The sequence below is a fragment of the Sphaeramia orbicularis genome, chromosome 21, assembly GCF_902148855.1.
Source record: "Sphaeramia orbicularis chromosome 21, fSphaOr1.1, whole genome shotgun sequence".
In the NCBI taxonomy this organism is placed as follows: Eukaryota; Metazoa; Chordata; class Actinopteri; order Kurtiformes; family Apogonidae; genus Sphaeramia; species Sphaeramia orbicularis.
This window is the reverse complement of record NC_043977.1, coordinates 27,638,853-27,656,743: the sequence shown is the minus strand read 5'-3', so window position 1 is coordinate 27,656,743 and position 17,891 is coordinate 27,638,853. Positions and strand designations below refer to the sequence as shown.

Genomic DNA, 17,891 nt, shown 5'->3' with positions numbered 1-17,891 from the left:
CAGTTGGTCAAGATAACATAATACAGTTGACTTTTCTGTGAGTTGTGGCCACTGAAGACTGTGGCAGGCTGATCCTGTTTAGTAGTAGTAGAAACCAAACCAAGCAAATGAGCATTTTATTAGAGTATCAATGGTTTTAACATTTCCACTAGAGGCTTACAGCCAATTATGACAAACAAAATGAAAAGTACAATAATGTTTGATACCATTTTGTGAACTACAAGGCTACAATAATCTTAAATGATCAAAACATGATATAACAGGTAGTTTAAGGTCATAGTCTATGAATCCCATTTTATTAAAAGTTGTCTTTCTCTCAGTCATAACAACACATGATTTCCTGCTCTATGAACTTTTCAAAGCTTCAACAATTTTTTTTTGTCGTTTTCATTCATCCACTTTGAGAGTCTGTCTGTGTTTCTCTCTCCGTCTTCTGTGTGTCCTGGTGGCCTCTTATTCATTGTTACGGGGTGGAGTTTGGGCTTTTTGGCAAACCACAATTAAGTTAATTGTTTAATTGCAGATAAATGGAATGAATACCACACACAGCTTGAAAGAAAAAAAAAGTACACCAACACAAGTGTGTGCATCCATATACACAACAACCACGCAAACAAACGCACACACACACTGGGCTGCATTCCCTGTTAGCCTCAATAACATTACGTGTATACAGTTTTTCATCAAGGAAACATTATTTTATAAAAAAAAAAAAAAAAGGAACCATGTAGTGACTCATCTACTCCCTTAGCCTGGACCCAGTCGTCATGAGTCGCAACCACACACACTTAATATAAGAGTGAGACACAAGAGTGGGTTAAAACGACACAGACTGGGAGGCACAGAGTGAAAAAGCAAATAAAATGAAATACACTCTGATTAACAGAAAAGGTGAAGTCATGCACAAAACTAACAGAAAAGTGATTTTTCCTTCATTGCATATTTATCTCTGTGTTAATGGTGTCTCTGGTGGTCACATACTGCCATCCCCCACCCTTAAAAAAAAAGAAAAACAGAAAGAAATTACACATAGAAATAGAGAGAGAGAGAGTTAGGGGCCCAGGAGGACCAGAGCTCATTAAGGAGAAGATGAATATTTCATGTTCTATAATTCTTTCATAGTTCTGTGCCGTAATTTGCCTTGATTTACGTTTAAAAGAAAACTTTTTCATTTTACTGCACAACGTTGCCAGCATTGGGGCTAAAACAGAGTGAAAGGCAAAGAGAAAGGGAAACAGTGAGACAGAGAAGAGGAAAAAAAAAAGAGACGTTTTTCAGGAATATTGAATCATGCCATGAGAAGAGCTGGTCTGGCCGCGGGGCTCCAGGGCTTGTGGTTTCGGGAGAGCAGGACTATATTGTGTTGCTCTGATGTAACATGCAGTCTCCTCTATAGGGTACCGGTCAGAGATGGGAGGAGTAAAGGTCAATAGGGGCAGATTTAATGTAAGCTTATGTATGTAAGTTAAATACAGCAACTGTGTTTGAACTTTCATGGGAAAGATTTTGTCAGTATAAATGCCAAACTGACATAGGGTTTTTTGTGAGTTAATGGAGAACTAGTGAGGTGTCCATCTTTATGGCTGTACAATCACTTTGAAACTGCTAAAAAAAATGCATCTTTAGTCAAATTATTAAGTGAAATTTATCTGAGCAAAGGTGGTATACTTATCCAGCTGCAAACTGGAGCAGCAGGGTTGTGTGTATCAGTAAAACACACTGAAATTGCTGCTGATATATCATTTCTTCCCAACAGTCAGTGCTGTTTTCTCTTATGGTCACAATCTGTCCCCTAATTGTTTTTTCTGTTTTTGTTAATTCTTTTAACAATCAAACTAAGGTCTTTAACACCAATATATAATCCCCAACCCAATACCAGATGATGTTTTTTGTCCCGAGAGGTGCCAAATCAAAAAAACCAGTCAGACGGATAAAGTAAATTACATGTTTGTCTGTTGCGAAATAGTGTTATTTTGTTTGACTTTGTTTACCAAAAGTTACAGTAAAAAGCTATATTTATAGTCCTGGTTAATGTAAGAAAAGTTGTATTCCTAAATTGAAAGTTGAGAGAAGGGTTTCTGAAAGTGAGCAGAAAAATAGGTAAAGGGAAAAACTGGTGAGTCACAATTCTGAAGAATGAGGTGAATAAGTTCCTTTGACTAATATCTCAGTTGAAGAAATATTCAGCATTTTAATACCCCTTTCACAGTGGACGAAAGACTCACTAACATCTGGCTTTTGTCTTCTGTGTGAAAGGTTACAATCGGCATTCGTTCCCAGGTCAGATGACTCCTCAGTAGTCATGGATATTTATTGGATCCAGCTCTGTGTGGTGATGGAAAGTAATGGAAACATGACACTCAGGTGTACCTGTTATTTTTCACCACTTCTCTGGCATAATGACAAATTCCATCCATCTCCATTCAAGCTGAAAAATTGGGGTTGAGTTTGAAAGAGGGAACTGAAGTCAAAGAATTGTAACTTCCATGCATTCATGATACTATCTACACTTACTTCCCTGCTTTTTAGGCACACTTATCTACTGCCAATGTGGATGTTAATGGGTTAAGTCATGTTTAAATCTTAAAGAGTTTGAACTATTTATACTGCAGCTTCCAAATTAACTTTTTAATCTACATTTAACCTTTCATTTACTGGATTATCTTCTGTATTTTGAGAAAATCAAGTATTTTCTTATTATAATTTACTGACCATGAAAATGTTCATAAAAGCCCAGTGTGAATTCAAAATTATTATATCAACATGGTGACATGCAAAATATATCAATAACTGAAAATAAAAGCAAACATCTACATCGACTGGCATTTTTCAAACAATATGGGCTTTATTTGTGGAATCAGTGTTGCAGAAAATGACTTTTACTACAGAGCCTCTGGACATCCAAATGATGCCAATGAAAGGCTTGGAAACTGCATTTTACCAAAATTATTTCATTGTATTGATAGGATTAGAGTTTAAAAAATTATTAAATATTTTAAATCAGGAGATGCTTCTGTTCACCAGCAGTTATTTAGGTTTTTGAGGGTTAAAAAATTAACTTTTGGCATAAAACGTCTTAAGAATAAATGATTAATGGACTAAAACAGTGCAGTCCAACAACTCGTGGCAACTGGGACTGAAGGTGTAAGAACTACGTTACAATGGGTGGGACAACACAGAGAGGAGGGGAGGAGGGCTGGGATAGTGGGTAGGGAGGTAGAGGTGGAGGACATTGAGAGGAGGGGTGGATCCTGGCATTCACCAGTTCAGGGCTGATTTGGATGTGGAGTCATGTTGGCTTGGCAAAGGCCCACTTCATTAGTGTCCTGATGCATTATAAGTGAGTAGAGCAGGAGGCAGAGGAAAGAGAATGTGTAGGAGGGTTGTAGAGAAGAAAAGGAAAAGACACTGAAAGGAGAAAAACAAGGTATGAAAGAAGAGTAAGAAAACAGAAGAAAGAGGAGGCAAGCAAGAAACAAGGAGATGAACTCTGAATGAGCCAAACAGCCCTGGGTGTTCAGTCCTGCTCTCTGACATCATCATTAGTGCATGAGCGAGACCAGGCCCCGCCATCAGTACATGCATGTGTGTGTAGCGATTGATCCAAGAGTCCTTGCTGTCAGCCCAAATAAGTTTAGAAATGATGAAGGTCTGTGACTGGTGGGGTGGGGAGACGGTAGGTTTCGCAATGCCTCCATGATTTACCCTCAATTTAGTTATTAAGTGTCTCAGTAAGTTTGTATGGGGATGTTTGTGGCTGTGTGGTCCTCATTAGGGCAGGGATAGATATCTTTTTTCAGGCTTACGTCTCTCACTCGCTCTGTTGTTGGTTTCCTAGCATTCTTAAAGTCTTTTCTCAATATCTCAAATCAGCACTTTGCATGAAAGACAAGATGGGGGAGGTAGAGGGGAAAATAACAAAAAAGGAAAACCTAAAAACCTACTGAATTCCTGTAAATTGGTCATTCCCCCCCCAGAAAATAAAGCCCCTATGAATAAAACCGGAGCAATTTCATGGTCTGGCCTGCCCTCAATATTATTTAAGTAATACCCTGTTATTATTGAAGAGAGGGAGAGAAAAGCGAATGACTATTATCTTTATGTGGGTCCTTTAATTTTAATGCACCACAGATTTATAGCTGGGCATTCCAGTGGGGAGGCCCCTCCCTGCTCTTAAAGCAAGCGGGCGGGACACGACCGCAACGCTCTCACAACAGCCACTACCTTCTGACAAACAACCAAAGTCCCCACTTTCCCTTCCAACACTTCATCCTGCCCTCCTCACTGCTGTCAAATAGCCCTCAAACTGGTCCTGACAGTCAGAGAATCCCTCTGTGTCGGAATGAACTCCACCCATCACAAAAACAAATACATTCCTACACCTACCCACACTTTCTTTATTTAGAATGATTCTCCACCTTGCACTATGCACTCAACTTAAACAAAAAGACATAGATCATTTACTTCCATCTGCCCCCACTAGTTCCAATCTTTTTTTTTTTTTTTCAATAAATAAATGAATAAAAATAAAACTCTATATATTGACTACCACAGCTCATCGTCTAAGGCTGTGGGTCCCACATTTAGGTTAGGCTGTTTTAATTGGGTCATTGATTAGAAGAGGGAAATATATTATAATGCTATGATGTATAAATACAATTTTCCAATTAAAACATGCATTCTCTGAAAGAGTTTATAAAAGGTGATCCCATCAACATCATGTGAAATGCAAATGGGAGGCCTTAGTTGTACTTCGCCAGACAAAAATTATGTAAAAGACATAAGACAAAAATTTTGGAAAAAGATCTAATAGGACAAAAACTATGTAAAAGATACAACAAGGTTAAAACAATGGAAGAAAAAAAGTAAGTAAAATTAAAAAAAAAAAAGACACAACAAGAAATGTCAATTATATGTCAGTCTACGCAGTTATTAACTCATTTTTCTATGTGTGGGTTGAAATTTCTCTTTTAGGTCGAGCTCGAGCTACATAAAACAGGTATAACATACAGTGAGCTGATCACAATATCTGTGTTTATTGTATGTCATCATTATGCTTGTGTAAGTCATCCTGCTTATTATACAGCTACTTACAAAAAAATAAGGGACGAAACATTGATATGAAAGTAATTTGACTGATATGAAATTATTGTATGCCTTCTACTAATTAAGATGTACTCTAATGGGCTCTACAGTTGGAACTGCTTATACCACACCAACAATTTTATATTGATTGTAAGCATACGGAAATAACAGACCATAGGACGTCATTATTGACATAACTGAAAACTCAATAAAGCCAGACATTTCAGATGAGTTGAGTTGATTAACCTCAAACGCACTCATATGGAGTTAATCCATTTCCTTTATTATATAATGTAGTCATACTTACAGCTTTAAGAGTACTGAAATGTAAATCTTGCAGGGTACAGGCTGCATATAAATATTAATTGGACAAATTAATCTACATAAAACAGTGCTCCTTTTACTTAGCACCTATGTGTTTAGTCAGTAGTTGTGGAAGTCCCAACAAAATGAGTTACTTCTGTTTAAACCCTTCATTTTTACCACATTTACGTAGATAAAATAAAGCTGAATTTTCATCTTTGAGTTGTTAAAATAATGGAGCATTTTTAGAATAAGCATTGAGTAAATCAGGTTTTGCCTTTAACAAAATATATGCAGCTTTATAGAGAAAAAATGTTTTGTTATTGATCTTGTATTTGAACCACACCCATATGATTATCTGTCTATGCTGAGGACAATCCAGGTTGTCTCAGCCACTTTGCTCTGAATGTTTCAGGAAAGCATTGTAGGTGTCTTTTAAATACAGTACTCTGTTTTATTTGTCTTTATCCACAAATTATTGAGTGCCTCCAAGCTCTATACATTTGTGTTCTGGTTTAAGACTTTTATTACTGATTACAGATAATTCAGGTTCTTTTACCCCTCTCCACTTCAGTTCTCTGTCCTTCTGAAGTTTTCAATGGGCTGGTTAAAGAGTGATGGGGTGTCCTAAGTTTGTAAATGAGAGACTTCCTGGCAGACAGGTGGTTGGCGTTTTACTAGAGCTAATCTTACACACATTAGGTCAAAGGTATACGGGACACATAGCAGCTTGAATCCCAGCCTTGGAGCTGGTTAATAGACTGTGACGCCCTGTGAGCTGTGAAACACTTGTTCTCGCCCTCTGTTCACCCTGCAGCCCTGCAGCCCTGGCTACTGTGTGATGAAGGGAGAGGCAGGCTGTTTTATAGGATGAGTTGCATCATCACAGGTTTCTATCAACTGCAGAATATAAATCATCATCTTTGTTAATGGATATCTGGCACACATAGTTAACTGACGTCAGTGATCCTGTAGAGCACATGTTTTAGTGTTGCATTGACTATACAATGGATCCACATGTTGAAATTACAACAAGTTATTCTAATTATTAATATTGCATCTACCATCTATCAGCCTGGGACCTTTCAGTTCATTTTTGATGTCCAAGGAACCAAATGATTCTGGATACAATTAAATTGACAATCAATCATATGTTGGTAAAGTTTTGCCCAAAAAAAACAAAACAACAGAGTACAGAAAAGTTTATGTGTAGTTGTTTGTTCTTAGGAAAAATATACTATCCACTTTGTTTACGGGATTCAAAAGACTGTTAGCATCTTATCAAGCTCACCCCATTTCAAACAAGAAAAGCACTCGGAGAGCGCAGACCTCCGCTAAGACAGACCCCTCCCCCCATCACCACCAAAATTTAATCATTTCTTCCTTGTGCCAGTATCAACATTTCATGAAAATTTCATGAAAATCCGTCCATAACTTTTTGAGTTATCTTGCTAACAAACAAACAAACACGCACACACACAAAGTAAAGTGATCACAACACCTTCTGGCGGAGGTAACAAATGGTTGTGATTGGCCTGGAGGTGGCAGAGCTGAGGATGTTGAGATTTTTTTGTACAAGTGACAATGATGGACAGGAAAAGAGGCCAGGTTGAAATGGTTTGGACGTGTGCAGAGGAGGGATAGTGAATATATTCATATAATGATGATGAAGATGGAGCGACCAGGCAGGAGGTAAAGAGGTAGGCCAAAGAGGAGATTTATGGATGGGATGGAGGAGGACATGCCGGTTGTTGGTGTTGGAAAGAAGAAGATGACTGAGACAGGGTCAGATGGAAGCAGATAATTTGCTGTGGCAACCCCTAAAGGGAGCAGCCAAAAGTGGTAGTAGTACTAGTAGTAACTGTGATTGGCCTGTCACAGGTTTGGTTGGATGGATGTTTGAAGGGGAGTCAGGCCAGACAAACTCTACCAGCAGCACAAATGAAACATGTGAAAGATCTGTCTCAGTCTCACATTTAACAGGCAACTGATGTATTCTGCAATTCATCAATATGGTGAATATCATAATGTCAGTTTAAAACCGTTTTTGGATGCAGACTTGATCAGGGGTCACTGTGCCCCATTAATCAGCTCTTCTGTCTTTCTCGTCAGGCCCTTCACAGGCCACCCCCTGCCCCAGTAAAGGAGCACCGCCTGTCACCGATGCGTGAGGAGCCTTTACCTGTCCCAGCCAATGAAGCGGGGTCACAGACTGTAGGAACGGGTCCAGCTGGATGTCCACCTGGCTCAGTTGGCGGTAGTGGAAGTAGTAAGAAGCCAAGATCACGCACCAAGGTAGAATATATGATTGTAATTTTCCTGCTCAGTGTCATTCAGGACCTCTAAAGTAATAGTCTTGGATCATTTCCTTTTGCTTAAATTCTCCATGTCTATTTCTAAAATGTCTTTGTTTCATCTAGATTTCCCTGGAGGCCTTAGGTATCCTGCAAAGCTTTATCCAGGACGTTGGCCTGTACCCAGACCAGGAGGCTATCCACACCTTGTCAGCACAGCTTGACCTCCCCAAGCACACAATCATCAAATTCTTCCAGAACCAGCGGTACCATGTCAAGCATCACGGCCGCCTCAAAGAGCTGGGTGAGGGGGCTGCTGCCAGCGGAGGTGTGGATGTCAGTGAGTATCGGGAAGAGGAGTTACTTTCCGGTTCTGAGGACCCAGAGTCCAGTGAAGATGGAGCTGAGGAGATCTACCAATCCACAGAGGGAAGCGGTGGAAGCTCAGGGGGGTTGAACCAGCCTCCTGCCTCCGCCAGCTCCAACTCCAGCCAGTCGTCCTCAGGGTGCAGCGTGGCTCAGGAGGAGGGCAAGGACAAGGGGCACATTCGACCTGGTGGCTCCCTGTCCCCTGGGAGCTCCTCATCCAGTCCTAGAGAGCAGGCTGACTCAGAGTCCTGCATGGGTCCAATTTTGCAAACCTCTACCCGCCCACACCCACAAAGCGCAGTATCGGAACAGACCCGTTACCCGCAATTATCTCCATGTCAAATCCGGACCCGCCCGGACCCATTAAACACATAGACTACACAGCCACTCACTCTCAAGTGCTTCATTTTTTTGTGCCGTCCTAATCATAAATCGTAATTAACCATATTTGGCAGATTCAATCACTATGTTTCTACTCACTATGCTGACAGTTAATTGCCCATAAGGTTACTGTGCTGAAAAAGAGTATTATCCACAGTCCCTGGTTCTGCTGTTCTTGAGTCACAAATCCAGATGAGTAAAAGTCTCTTTCACTGGCTGCCTTTGGATGCTGAGCACATTTTTGAGCAATCAGTACCAGGTTAGGAAACATTTTAGCATGCTTCTTCCACCAACACAAAACCTCAAAAGGATCCTCCTTGGGTGTCTTGACTCTGTATGCACAGGCTCAGTGTATATCACAGGGACTTCTGCATGTGTTGGCTCTTAAGTCTCATAAAATGAAACTTAAGATAAGGTGAGCGCCCAAAAAAGCAAACAAACGAGAAAATAAAGTTGTAGATTTCGTGTTCAAACACTCATATAGTGCACTCCAGTACAGATATCACTTAATTTAAACCTACAACTTTTGTGGTGGTTTATTGGTCAGGAGTTTTGTCTGACTCCAAGACATTGGTAGAATCCTAAAATTTTGCTCTCACCTGCTACCTTTCCACAATGAGCTCACTTTACCTGTGCCTGTGAACCCATATGAATGCATACTTCAGCCCTTACACAGTACACGCAGTGCAGAACATAGTGCAGGAATTTAGGTTGACTTCCAGATGTAGAGACTTTCCAGAGAGGAAAAGACACAGGAAAAGAGAGAGGGGCATAAAACTAGGAATTATTAATGGACTTACAATGGGAGTATGGCTGCATAGAACCTATGTGAGATGTATATCTATGTTGGCACAATTTCACTAACAAACAATCAGTCTTGAATACTGTACATGATTCGACACTACAGTGACAATCTCAGACAGATATCTATAAAAACCTGATACGTGGAGTGACAGCTGTAAAATTACCTCAGCAAAGAACAGCGGGTTTGCAGTGTGCTATGACACAGCAGTTGTTGTGTAACTGTGAAAGAAAAGCTTTTCCAAATACGTTTTAAATGATTTACTCACAGACTCTGATTAGGAGGTGGAAGTGTTGCTGCTCATGCATCCAACCTACAAATGGACAAAAAAAACAAAAAAACACAACCATTACTAGCAATGATCTAACTGATCAGTCAGCTCTCTTCTCTACAAAAGGCACTCCAAGAGGGCAGTGTTTTGTCTGCTTTGGCGTAGAATACTTCTCTCTAAAGTCTGAGCACAGTCACGTTGGACAAACTCTATGCTGAGTCAAGTTGGATTCAGCGGGGTCACATTTTATGACCGGATCCTGGGCTCTTCGATGCCCTCAACAATCATATAGATCCTCAGGAGACTCATTATTAATGCTATTGCCTGCCTGAGAACCTATATAGATGGTGGTCGACGTCGATCTACTAACTTAATTTCAATATGTGGGGGAAGGACGCGCTGTTGGAACTAACCCCACAACCCACCATAGTCTTACCATCTCACTCCAGAATCACTACCAGTCCTATCTAGCACTTACTGTTCACAAAAAAAAAAAAAAAAAAACACTGATATTTTGTGGACTTGACTTTTGCCTCTCTCCCTCCATCTCCTCCGTAAAGGCTCACAGAACTGTGAGGTTAAAATATGAGTCAAGTGAGTGGACAGTTTGGCACAAGGACAGTGGACTGACATCAAGAGTCCCTCAGAGGATGTGGTATGGAGGGACACTCGGGCCTGTGTACCCAGGGCTCTGAACCCTTCCTGGAACCACCGGCGTATGTGTGGCAAGAAAAATGTCAAGAAAGGAAGGACAGAGTGGAGATTCAGGAACCAAACAATCAGTCACTTTATGTGCGGTAGTCCACCCCTTCCAATCTCTTCTCTCCATCTCACTCTCTCCCCCTTTTTCTCTCTCTAATTGGTGCCCACAGTCTTGTGTTTCACCACACCTACCCGCACTTAAACTTCACCAACCCTATTTATTGCTATCTTTATCCATGATTATTATTATCATTATTGTTATTATTGTTGTTATTATGGTTAGAATTGCTGTCATTGCGTGCTATTTTTAGTTTTTATTTCCATGGTTTTAAATATTGGTTTGCAGAACAGGGCGGTTGTTTGGGCAACAAGAGACATTAAGACACTCTGCCCTAAAAGAAGAGGAAGAAAAGGAGCAGAGTGAATAAAAATGAAAAGAAGCAGTTACTGAGTGTTATTAGGTAAAAGAAAATCTTGTCCTGTTATATTATGCCATTTTTATAGTTCTGGTTTCCAAAAATAGTAAATAAGACTTTGTGAAAAGAGAAAGAGTTAAATACGAAAAAGCAAAAACTGTGCTTTTTTGCTGCAGTTGACGACAATCTACTTTTTTGAGCCATTAAAGAAAAGTGGCAGGTTTGACTTTGTTTTTCAAATGTCTGTAAATACCCAACATGGGATAAATTGTTATAGATATTCTTTTATTTTTTATTTTGCTGAGTGACTTTTACGTGTTTGAGCCAGTTTCGCGTGCCAGATGAGTGCTGTTTTTTTTTTTTTTGTTTTTTTCTTTCTTCTTTTGTTGGACAACTCAGTGAAATCGGTTCATTTCATTGTGTCAGGCCAATCAGTTCATTCACAAGTATTTAAAAAGAAATCAAAACTGCTTTTGTTTGCTGTCTGGTGCAGTTGTGTATAAATATATGTATAAAACAATATCTGACATTGGATAGTCTTTTGTTTTACTATCCTGATCGGCTGCTACACTCAAACAGAAGACCTGCCTTTTAATAATTACATCAAATCCAATCACTCCATATGATGTTATTGTGCTTTTCTGTATGACAGGAATCAGGGTTAGACTTAAATGCAGTTCCAATGAAATCTGGATTTATTCAGTGTTGAAGTGAATTAAAATTTGTGAATTCAGAAGTTGTCTGTTGTTATTTGTAAAGCATATTTAATCTGCGCCTTACTCATTTAAGCACACACAAACACATAAAAACACACATATTATAGCTGAGCCACATTTCCCCCTGCCTAATCAATTAAAGCTCTGGAAACCCACAGGGGCTGGGATTTCTGATAAGTGAGGAGTGACAGTAATTCACACAGAATCTGAGCCAAAGCTCTCTGAGTTGGTCTCTTCTATCCCACAGCATTACTAATAGACTCTTAACTTTGACTGTTAAAAACTGAAAACAATAAGCTGGACATGAGAGAGGGTTAAAAAAAAAAAGATTTCAGTCTCACAAATATCCACTTTCTTCACTGCTTCATTTCACAATATAAGAAGAAGAAAACAAAATTACCCTTCAATCAGTAGTGCGATTTATGTTTGTGCAAACACCAGTACATACAGACATGCATTTTGTTACACACAACTGCAGCACATGACACATTTTGATACCATTAAGTCACTTAAGATAAATAAAACATATTTTTCAAATGAAGAGATGGTCTCACAGCTAACGTCTTCATGCTAGCTAGAAAGACTTTCAGTAATGTTTCACTTAAAAATAAGCAAAGAAATCATTTTTCTCAATTTCTTGGCAGCGCCATATTGATTTTATAATATAAAAACAGTCATTATCTCAATGAAAATAGCCTGTTGAATGTAAGGAAGATAACCTTTAGGCTTTAAAATATCTGTTGTATTTTTAAATATGACGAGTGAAGGGGATTAGGTCTTGCATATTTTATTTTTTTGCAATCAGGCAAAGGCTCCATGAAAACTGACTATTTCTTAAGGCTATGTTCATACTAAAAAACATGGTAAACCAAACACTTATTTGTCCCTCTCCCAGCTGTGTGTCTGTACAAAATGTGCAAGACTTTAATAGCTGCATGAAACAATTACTAAGTCACCACACAACATTTTTGTCACTTCTTAGTGAGAGATTCATTGTCATTATATAAATGCAGCTCTTATTTCAAATACATTTTGGGGAAAGGGGGTGTAATTTATACTGCAGATCAAACCTCATTAAAACAGTAAATACACAGTTTCTTTGGCTCCAGAGGAATCTGTGGCTTGTAGGTTGTAAAAAAAAAAAAAAAAAGATTTTTCTCTCAAGACACAAGTGAATCCAGAGGAGATTTGTCTCACATTTTAAGTAGGATGGAGATAGTGGATTAGTGCAGCAATCAAGAACCATGTGGCATCTCTACAATCAACTTTTGGATAAATAAGTAAAATAAAAAAACTTTTACATAGGTGACTATCTTGGGATAATCATCTGTAAAAGCCACACACACACACACACACACACACACACACACACACACATGCACACACACATGCACACACACATATATATATGAATTCACACGCATTTGCTTCCATTGCCTCTCTAATGAGTTTCAACACTGATGAGGTGTAGCGGAGCTGAGCAATCTTGGTGTTTAACCTGCCACTAGGGGTTAGGTCATGCATTTTGTGTGTGTGCATGTGTGTGCACGTCTGTCTGTTGGACTCGTTGCATAAACAATAGAGCCTAAGTGTTGGTGATGAGCTGAAGGGTTGAGGTCTTCCAGCAAACGCACTTTCCATTCAGCTTGTCTTCTCTGGAAGGAGACAATCAGTACATGCTGTGACTCTGCCATGTTGGGATAATTATACCTGCTGAGATACACCGATGACTTCCCATTCCTTCCCCCCAGAATAGCATGTCTGCTTGTCTCTCTGCAGTATGCTTTTGGAGGGTAACAAGGATAAAACTGAGCTGGCCAACCTACCAGAGGAATGAAAGAAAAATGAAAAGAATTTACTGGAGCTTCTTAAAATGGAGCAGCTGTTCAAATCTTTTTACCACTATTTTCACTGGTACAGCTGATATTGTCATTATGCTGCAAATAAAAGCTTGCATCTATTTCATCTTTTTTCAGCATGAACCATTCTTTTCTGTGAGTTTATGTTTAGCAGTTCAAGTTAACCTTGGAATGACTTGTTTGATGATGTTCAAAGACTTACAGGCTATTTCAGATCGCTTTTTCCTTTGAACAATGTTGTGCATTGTGTATAAACTTGAATAGGGTTTGGCTTGAGGAGGGAGGGGGGGGGGCAAGCTGGGCCAAGTCAACTACGTGGCCACAGGAACCAAATATTGCTTCATTTGTACATGTATGCAATCAAAGAAAACCAGGAATGGAAAAAATACTACCCAAGAGGCTGTTTTGGGCGGAATTTACTGGAAATTGTGGATGACAATGCAGCTTCCTGTGTTTATACAGTAAAAGAATATGCTTTTAAAAGTGCTATTACTTAAGAAATGCACTACGGATGTTCCAGGAAATGTTGAAAACAGTCAAAACAGTCAATCTGTTAAGTTTTTGTTTAAAAGTCCCAAGCTAATCAGCCTGAAATGAAGTAAAGGAGAATATTATGCGAAGTAAAGCTAATAAGAGGCCAAAAATTCAATCTGGATTCAAATGCATTTCTCACCTGCCAGCAAACAGGACTCAAAATTGTATTACTATGGAGGCCTCTATGGAGTTTCCCATAAATTAAAAAATAAACTTCATCAAACCATCGCCTGGCTTCCACTTCCTCAAAACTGATAAACACATATTTATTTTAATGGGCCAAACTCATCAGTCTAAAAGCAATGAAAAAATATTATGCAAAACAAGGCTTTTAAAGGGAAACCCTATTATGTCTGGCATAATCTTTTGCCAACAAACAAAACCGAATGTTCGGATTAAGAAGTTATTTCCTCACAGTTATGACATTTGTTCCAGTAATGATATTTCTGGCTTTAGCGCTGGTTCTTTTCTGTGGACTTCTTCTGAAAATGCTGACTTAAATGCATATTACATCTATAAATGTGTTTGTGAGAGCGTTACGGGAATATCAGAATGTTTTCTCTCACGGCACGCCTCCTTTCACCATGCTTTCTCACCACCGCCCTGCTGTACCCCTATTACACTCCATCGCACAGCCTCTCTGCTCTGCAGCTTTGTGGTAAGCACCTCTGGTTTTCATTCAGTACCACCCGTCCCCTTCTCCTTCCACCTCATCCCTAAATCTCCTAATTCAACTCATTATTCGCTCAATTGGTGGGCTTTAACCCCTCCTGCCTCGGGTCCTATAGAGCTGGTAGTCATTAGCAGACAGGATTTGTGACGGAGTGGAGCAGGGGGTAGCAGGCCCAAACTCTAACACACACATGTAGTGTCATAAAGTGCCTGAAGAGCCTGCAGGGTGTCGCTGCAGTTAGACACATATCAGCCTCTCCGTGTTAAACAGCGGGTCCGTCAGAAGTTGGATGGGAGTCAGATCTACTTGGTTAGGACAGACATGCAGACAGACAGACAGTAATGTACGCGGCAAGACCACCCAGAGGTTTGTGGTTCTCAGAGATGCTAGTTGCACTGCATGCACTTGGCTTGTGTGAGCTGAACTTCCGCCTGTGTGATGACTTCTGGGAAATCTAACTGGGAATCTGGTGTTGACGGTTTGACTTTCTTTGGACTATTTTTAAAATTGTTGACACCAAATGAAATTAATGGACTTTTGTTTTCAACAGTGAACGAACCTCAAAGCCTTAGGTCTTGTCCGCATTAATACGAATATTTTGCCAAACAAACATTTTCGTCTTTGTTTTGACACAAACTTTTGGTTTGTGTCCATCTGTGTGAACTTATAAAACAGTTTAGGAAATGATGTTGGCCATTTTTTACATGATCAATAATGACCCAGTTTGATTATATTTGGGTAGCTTTCCCAGTTACGACTTCACGTGGCATTGCTGTTCCACTCTGATAACTAGCGAAAGCCTCTGCATGTGTCATTAATTGAACCGCAGCATTTGCAGTTTAAAATCCACCAGAAATGTGGGTTCATTAGAGCACTTGTAATTGTTTCTCTGATTATGTGAATAAAGCTTTTTCATAAAATGAAGGTTGTGTGAACAGATTTTCTTAAGTGGAGGGGAAAAATAGGCCATCCCCTGTGTATGTAACATGTATAAAAGGTCCACTAACTCTAGCAGCTTTTCAGTTCCCATAAGAATGACATATACACAACATGTGCCGAATCCTTTCAAAACCATTACAATATCTGTTTCGTTGACAACCAGACCAGGTGGTGGTTTTGATTGGGTTGAAAAGTGCACAAACCTTTTGAGGATTAAAGTGTTCCGACTGAAAAAACTCACAAAAGTATACATGAAGCTGCTAATATTTGCATTCCTCTTAAAATATTGTATGACAGAAAAACAACACATTTCACCCCCTTCTACTGTGATACATTGCCCATCCATCATATGTAGCTCAACATCACCAGCTTCAATGTTCCTTGACAATGATTCTATATGTGCATGAACCAAGGTTATAATAGTTTTGGATTTTTCATTATAGTTTAGTTTTATTTAGTTTTGACTTGTTTTTTCTCTAATTCAGTTAGTTTTAATTAGTTTTTAGAGCAGGTTTACTACTTTTTATTAGTTTTTGTCTTTTTCGAAATGCTCAGTTTTAGTTTAGTTTTAGTATTAGTTTTAGTTTTTTCATATCTTTTCTCTTCTTCGCCGTCGTATTCACATAAATCCCATACAGGACTCTGCTGCTTTAGTCTCCATGTTTCCAGGTACAGTGGGGACCAGAAGACGACTCCAAACCAAGTGACGCACCGCAAAGTGTCGTATGGTGCCAACAGCTAAAATTGCTGGGGTGAAATAAATCAATTTCATATCAATCCGACATTGACAAAAATGAAAACGAAGAGAATTTTATCCATCATTTTTATACGTTTTAGTTAGTTTTAAGTACACAATACAGTTTCAGTTAGATATCGTTTTTTTCTTTTAATTATAGTTTTTATTTATTTCAGCTAACGAAAATGTTTTTTCAATTCTAGTTTTTGTCATTTTGTTAGTTTTTGTTAACGATAATAACGTTGGTATGAACTGAACATCATTTTATCTTGTGATAATCCCTAATGTCTCATTTTGTTGGCACATCAGTCCAAAATCTCCAATTGGTGTTCAGATGGCTTTGAGATTTGATGACTGTGACGAAGGTGATTCACATTATTTTAATACTCTTCAAACCATTCACTGAGCCCTTGTGCCCTATGAATGGGGACACAGTCAGTCTGGAAAGAACAAGGTTTTTACGTTAATATGTCACTCATCTGCACTCACTAATAGATGATAAGAAACCAACTACTTTCTCTGTCATCAAAGTCCAATGTGTCATCAACCAATCCATACCAACCTCATGTGGATCTGTTGAACAATAGAGGTCATTTGTTGCTGTATAATATCTATTGAAATGTTAAACCATGATTCTAAAAAAATCCATACAATTTTAAGATTTTCCTACATGAGATTGGATCCTTAACTGTACAGTAACTGCCATTTACTCAAATGATTACTGTAGTTTTAAAGAGCAATGACAGTATGATATATGAACATGGATGTTTGCTGTAAGTGTGTCTTCTTGTAAAATGTAATAAAATGATTATAGGATAGAAATAAGTTCCTCATATTTTTGGCTAGTGCTGGTGTTTGTTTGTGCATCTGTGTATAGAGATTGACAGGTGTCTCGGTACACAGGGCCCCTCAGACAGCTGTGAGGGCACCACTGCAGGGTATTAGGCCTGATAGAGGGATGATTAGAGAACATTAGAGGTGAAGGGGGGAGAGGGGGCACAGCTGTTGCTGCTAACTATTATTACCCACAATGCAGAATCAGAAGGGAAGCTCTCGGTGGAGTGCACTCACACACCTGTGGCCTCCCGCCACGCTCAGGGGAGATGATACACTCCCTGATAGTCTTCGTGGGTCAAGAAGATACATATTACTAATATTCATGCACAAACTCAAGCATGTACACTGAAGGATTTGCTTCTTACACGGTTGATAGACAACGGTTGCCCCAATTTGGAGAAGCAGACAGGAGTGCAATGGCAGCAGAAAAATGTCACTCATTATTTTAGAATATTGTCTGCGGTTTACTTTGCTTTGGTAGCCTTTTCTGACCTGAACTGGATTTTAAAAAACTGGATAATTAAACTATACGGTGCAAAAATAAACTGTAATGCTCAGTAGGATGAAGGTGCAATCATGTGACTTTGGTGTTTTATGCCTGGTTCACACAGTAGAGAATATTTATACATGCAATCTTTTTGTGAATTACAATTCCCAGTGTCAGATTAGGCAGTTATATAGTCATAAAATCTTACCACTTTGTAGCTTAGTAACATGACGGACAACACAATGCTTGTTCCAGGTGCAACTTCATCATTTTTTTTTTTTACAGTAAATAAGAAGGAAGTGCCAGCAACCAATTTTTAAAAAGTACCATCATGTATGATGCTTTGAGTGAACTTCATTTCAGTCACACAGTGTATATGTTTGAATATTTTACTGTGAAACATATGATAGGGAGTGGTTAACTTAACCACTTTATATAGGGCAGTTAAATTCAGAATTTCAACCCTAGTGTGCTATCGAAGGACATA

At 39.1% G+C, this 17,891-nt stretch overlaps 1 protein-coding gene across 3 annotated transcripts in view; it reads left to right on the top strand.

Moving 5' to 3' along the window:
* The window catches only part of satb2 (SATB homeobox 2), a 50,055-nt gene extending 38,699 nt beyond the window's left edge, over window positions 1-11,356 (top strand). For 2 of the 3 annotated variants that reach the window (XM_030125128.1, XM_030125127.1), the window contains 2 exons: window positions 7,480-7,683; window positions 7,809-11,356. In XM_030125128.1, the coding sequence (XP_029980988.1) occupies window positions 7,480-7,683; window positions 7,809-8,426 (822 nt within the window). In that variant the 3' untranslated portion in view covers window positions 8,427-11,356. The remainder of the gene's footprint in view (window positions 1-7,479; window positions 7,684-7,808) is intronic. The other variant, XM_030125129.1, reaches the window with a different exon arrangement.
* Window positions 11,357-17,891: the final 6,535 nt, after the last annotated feature.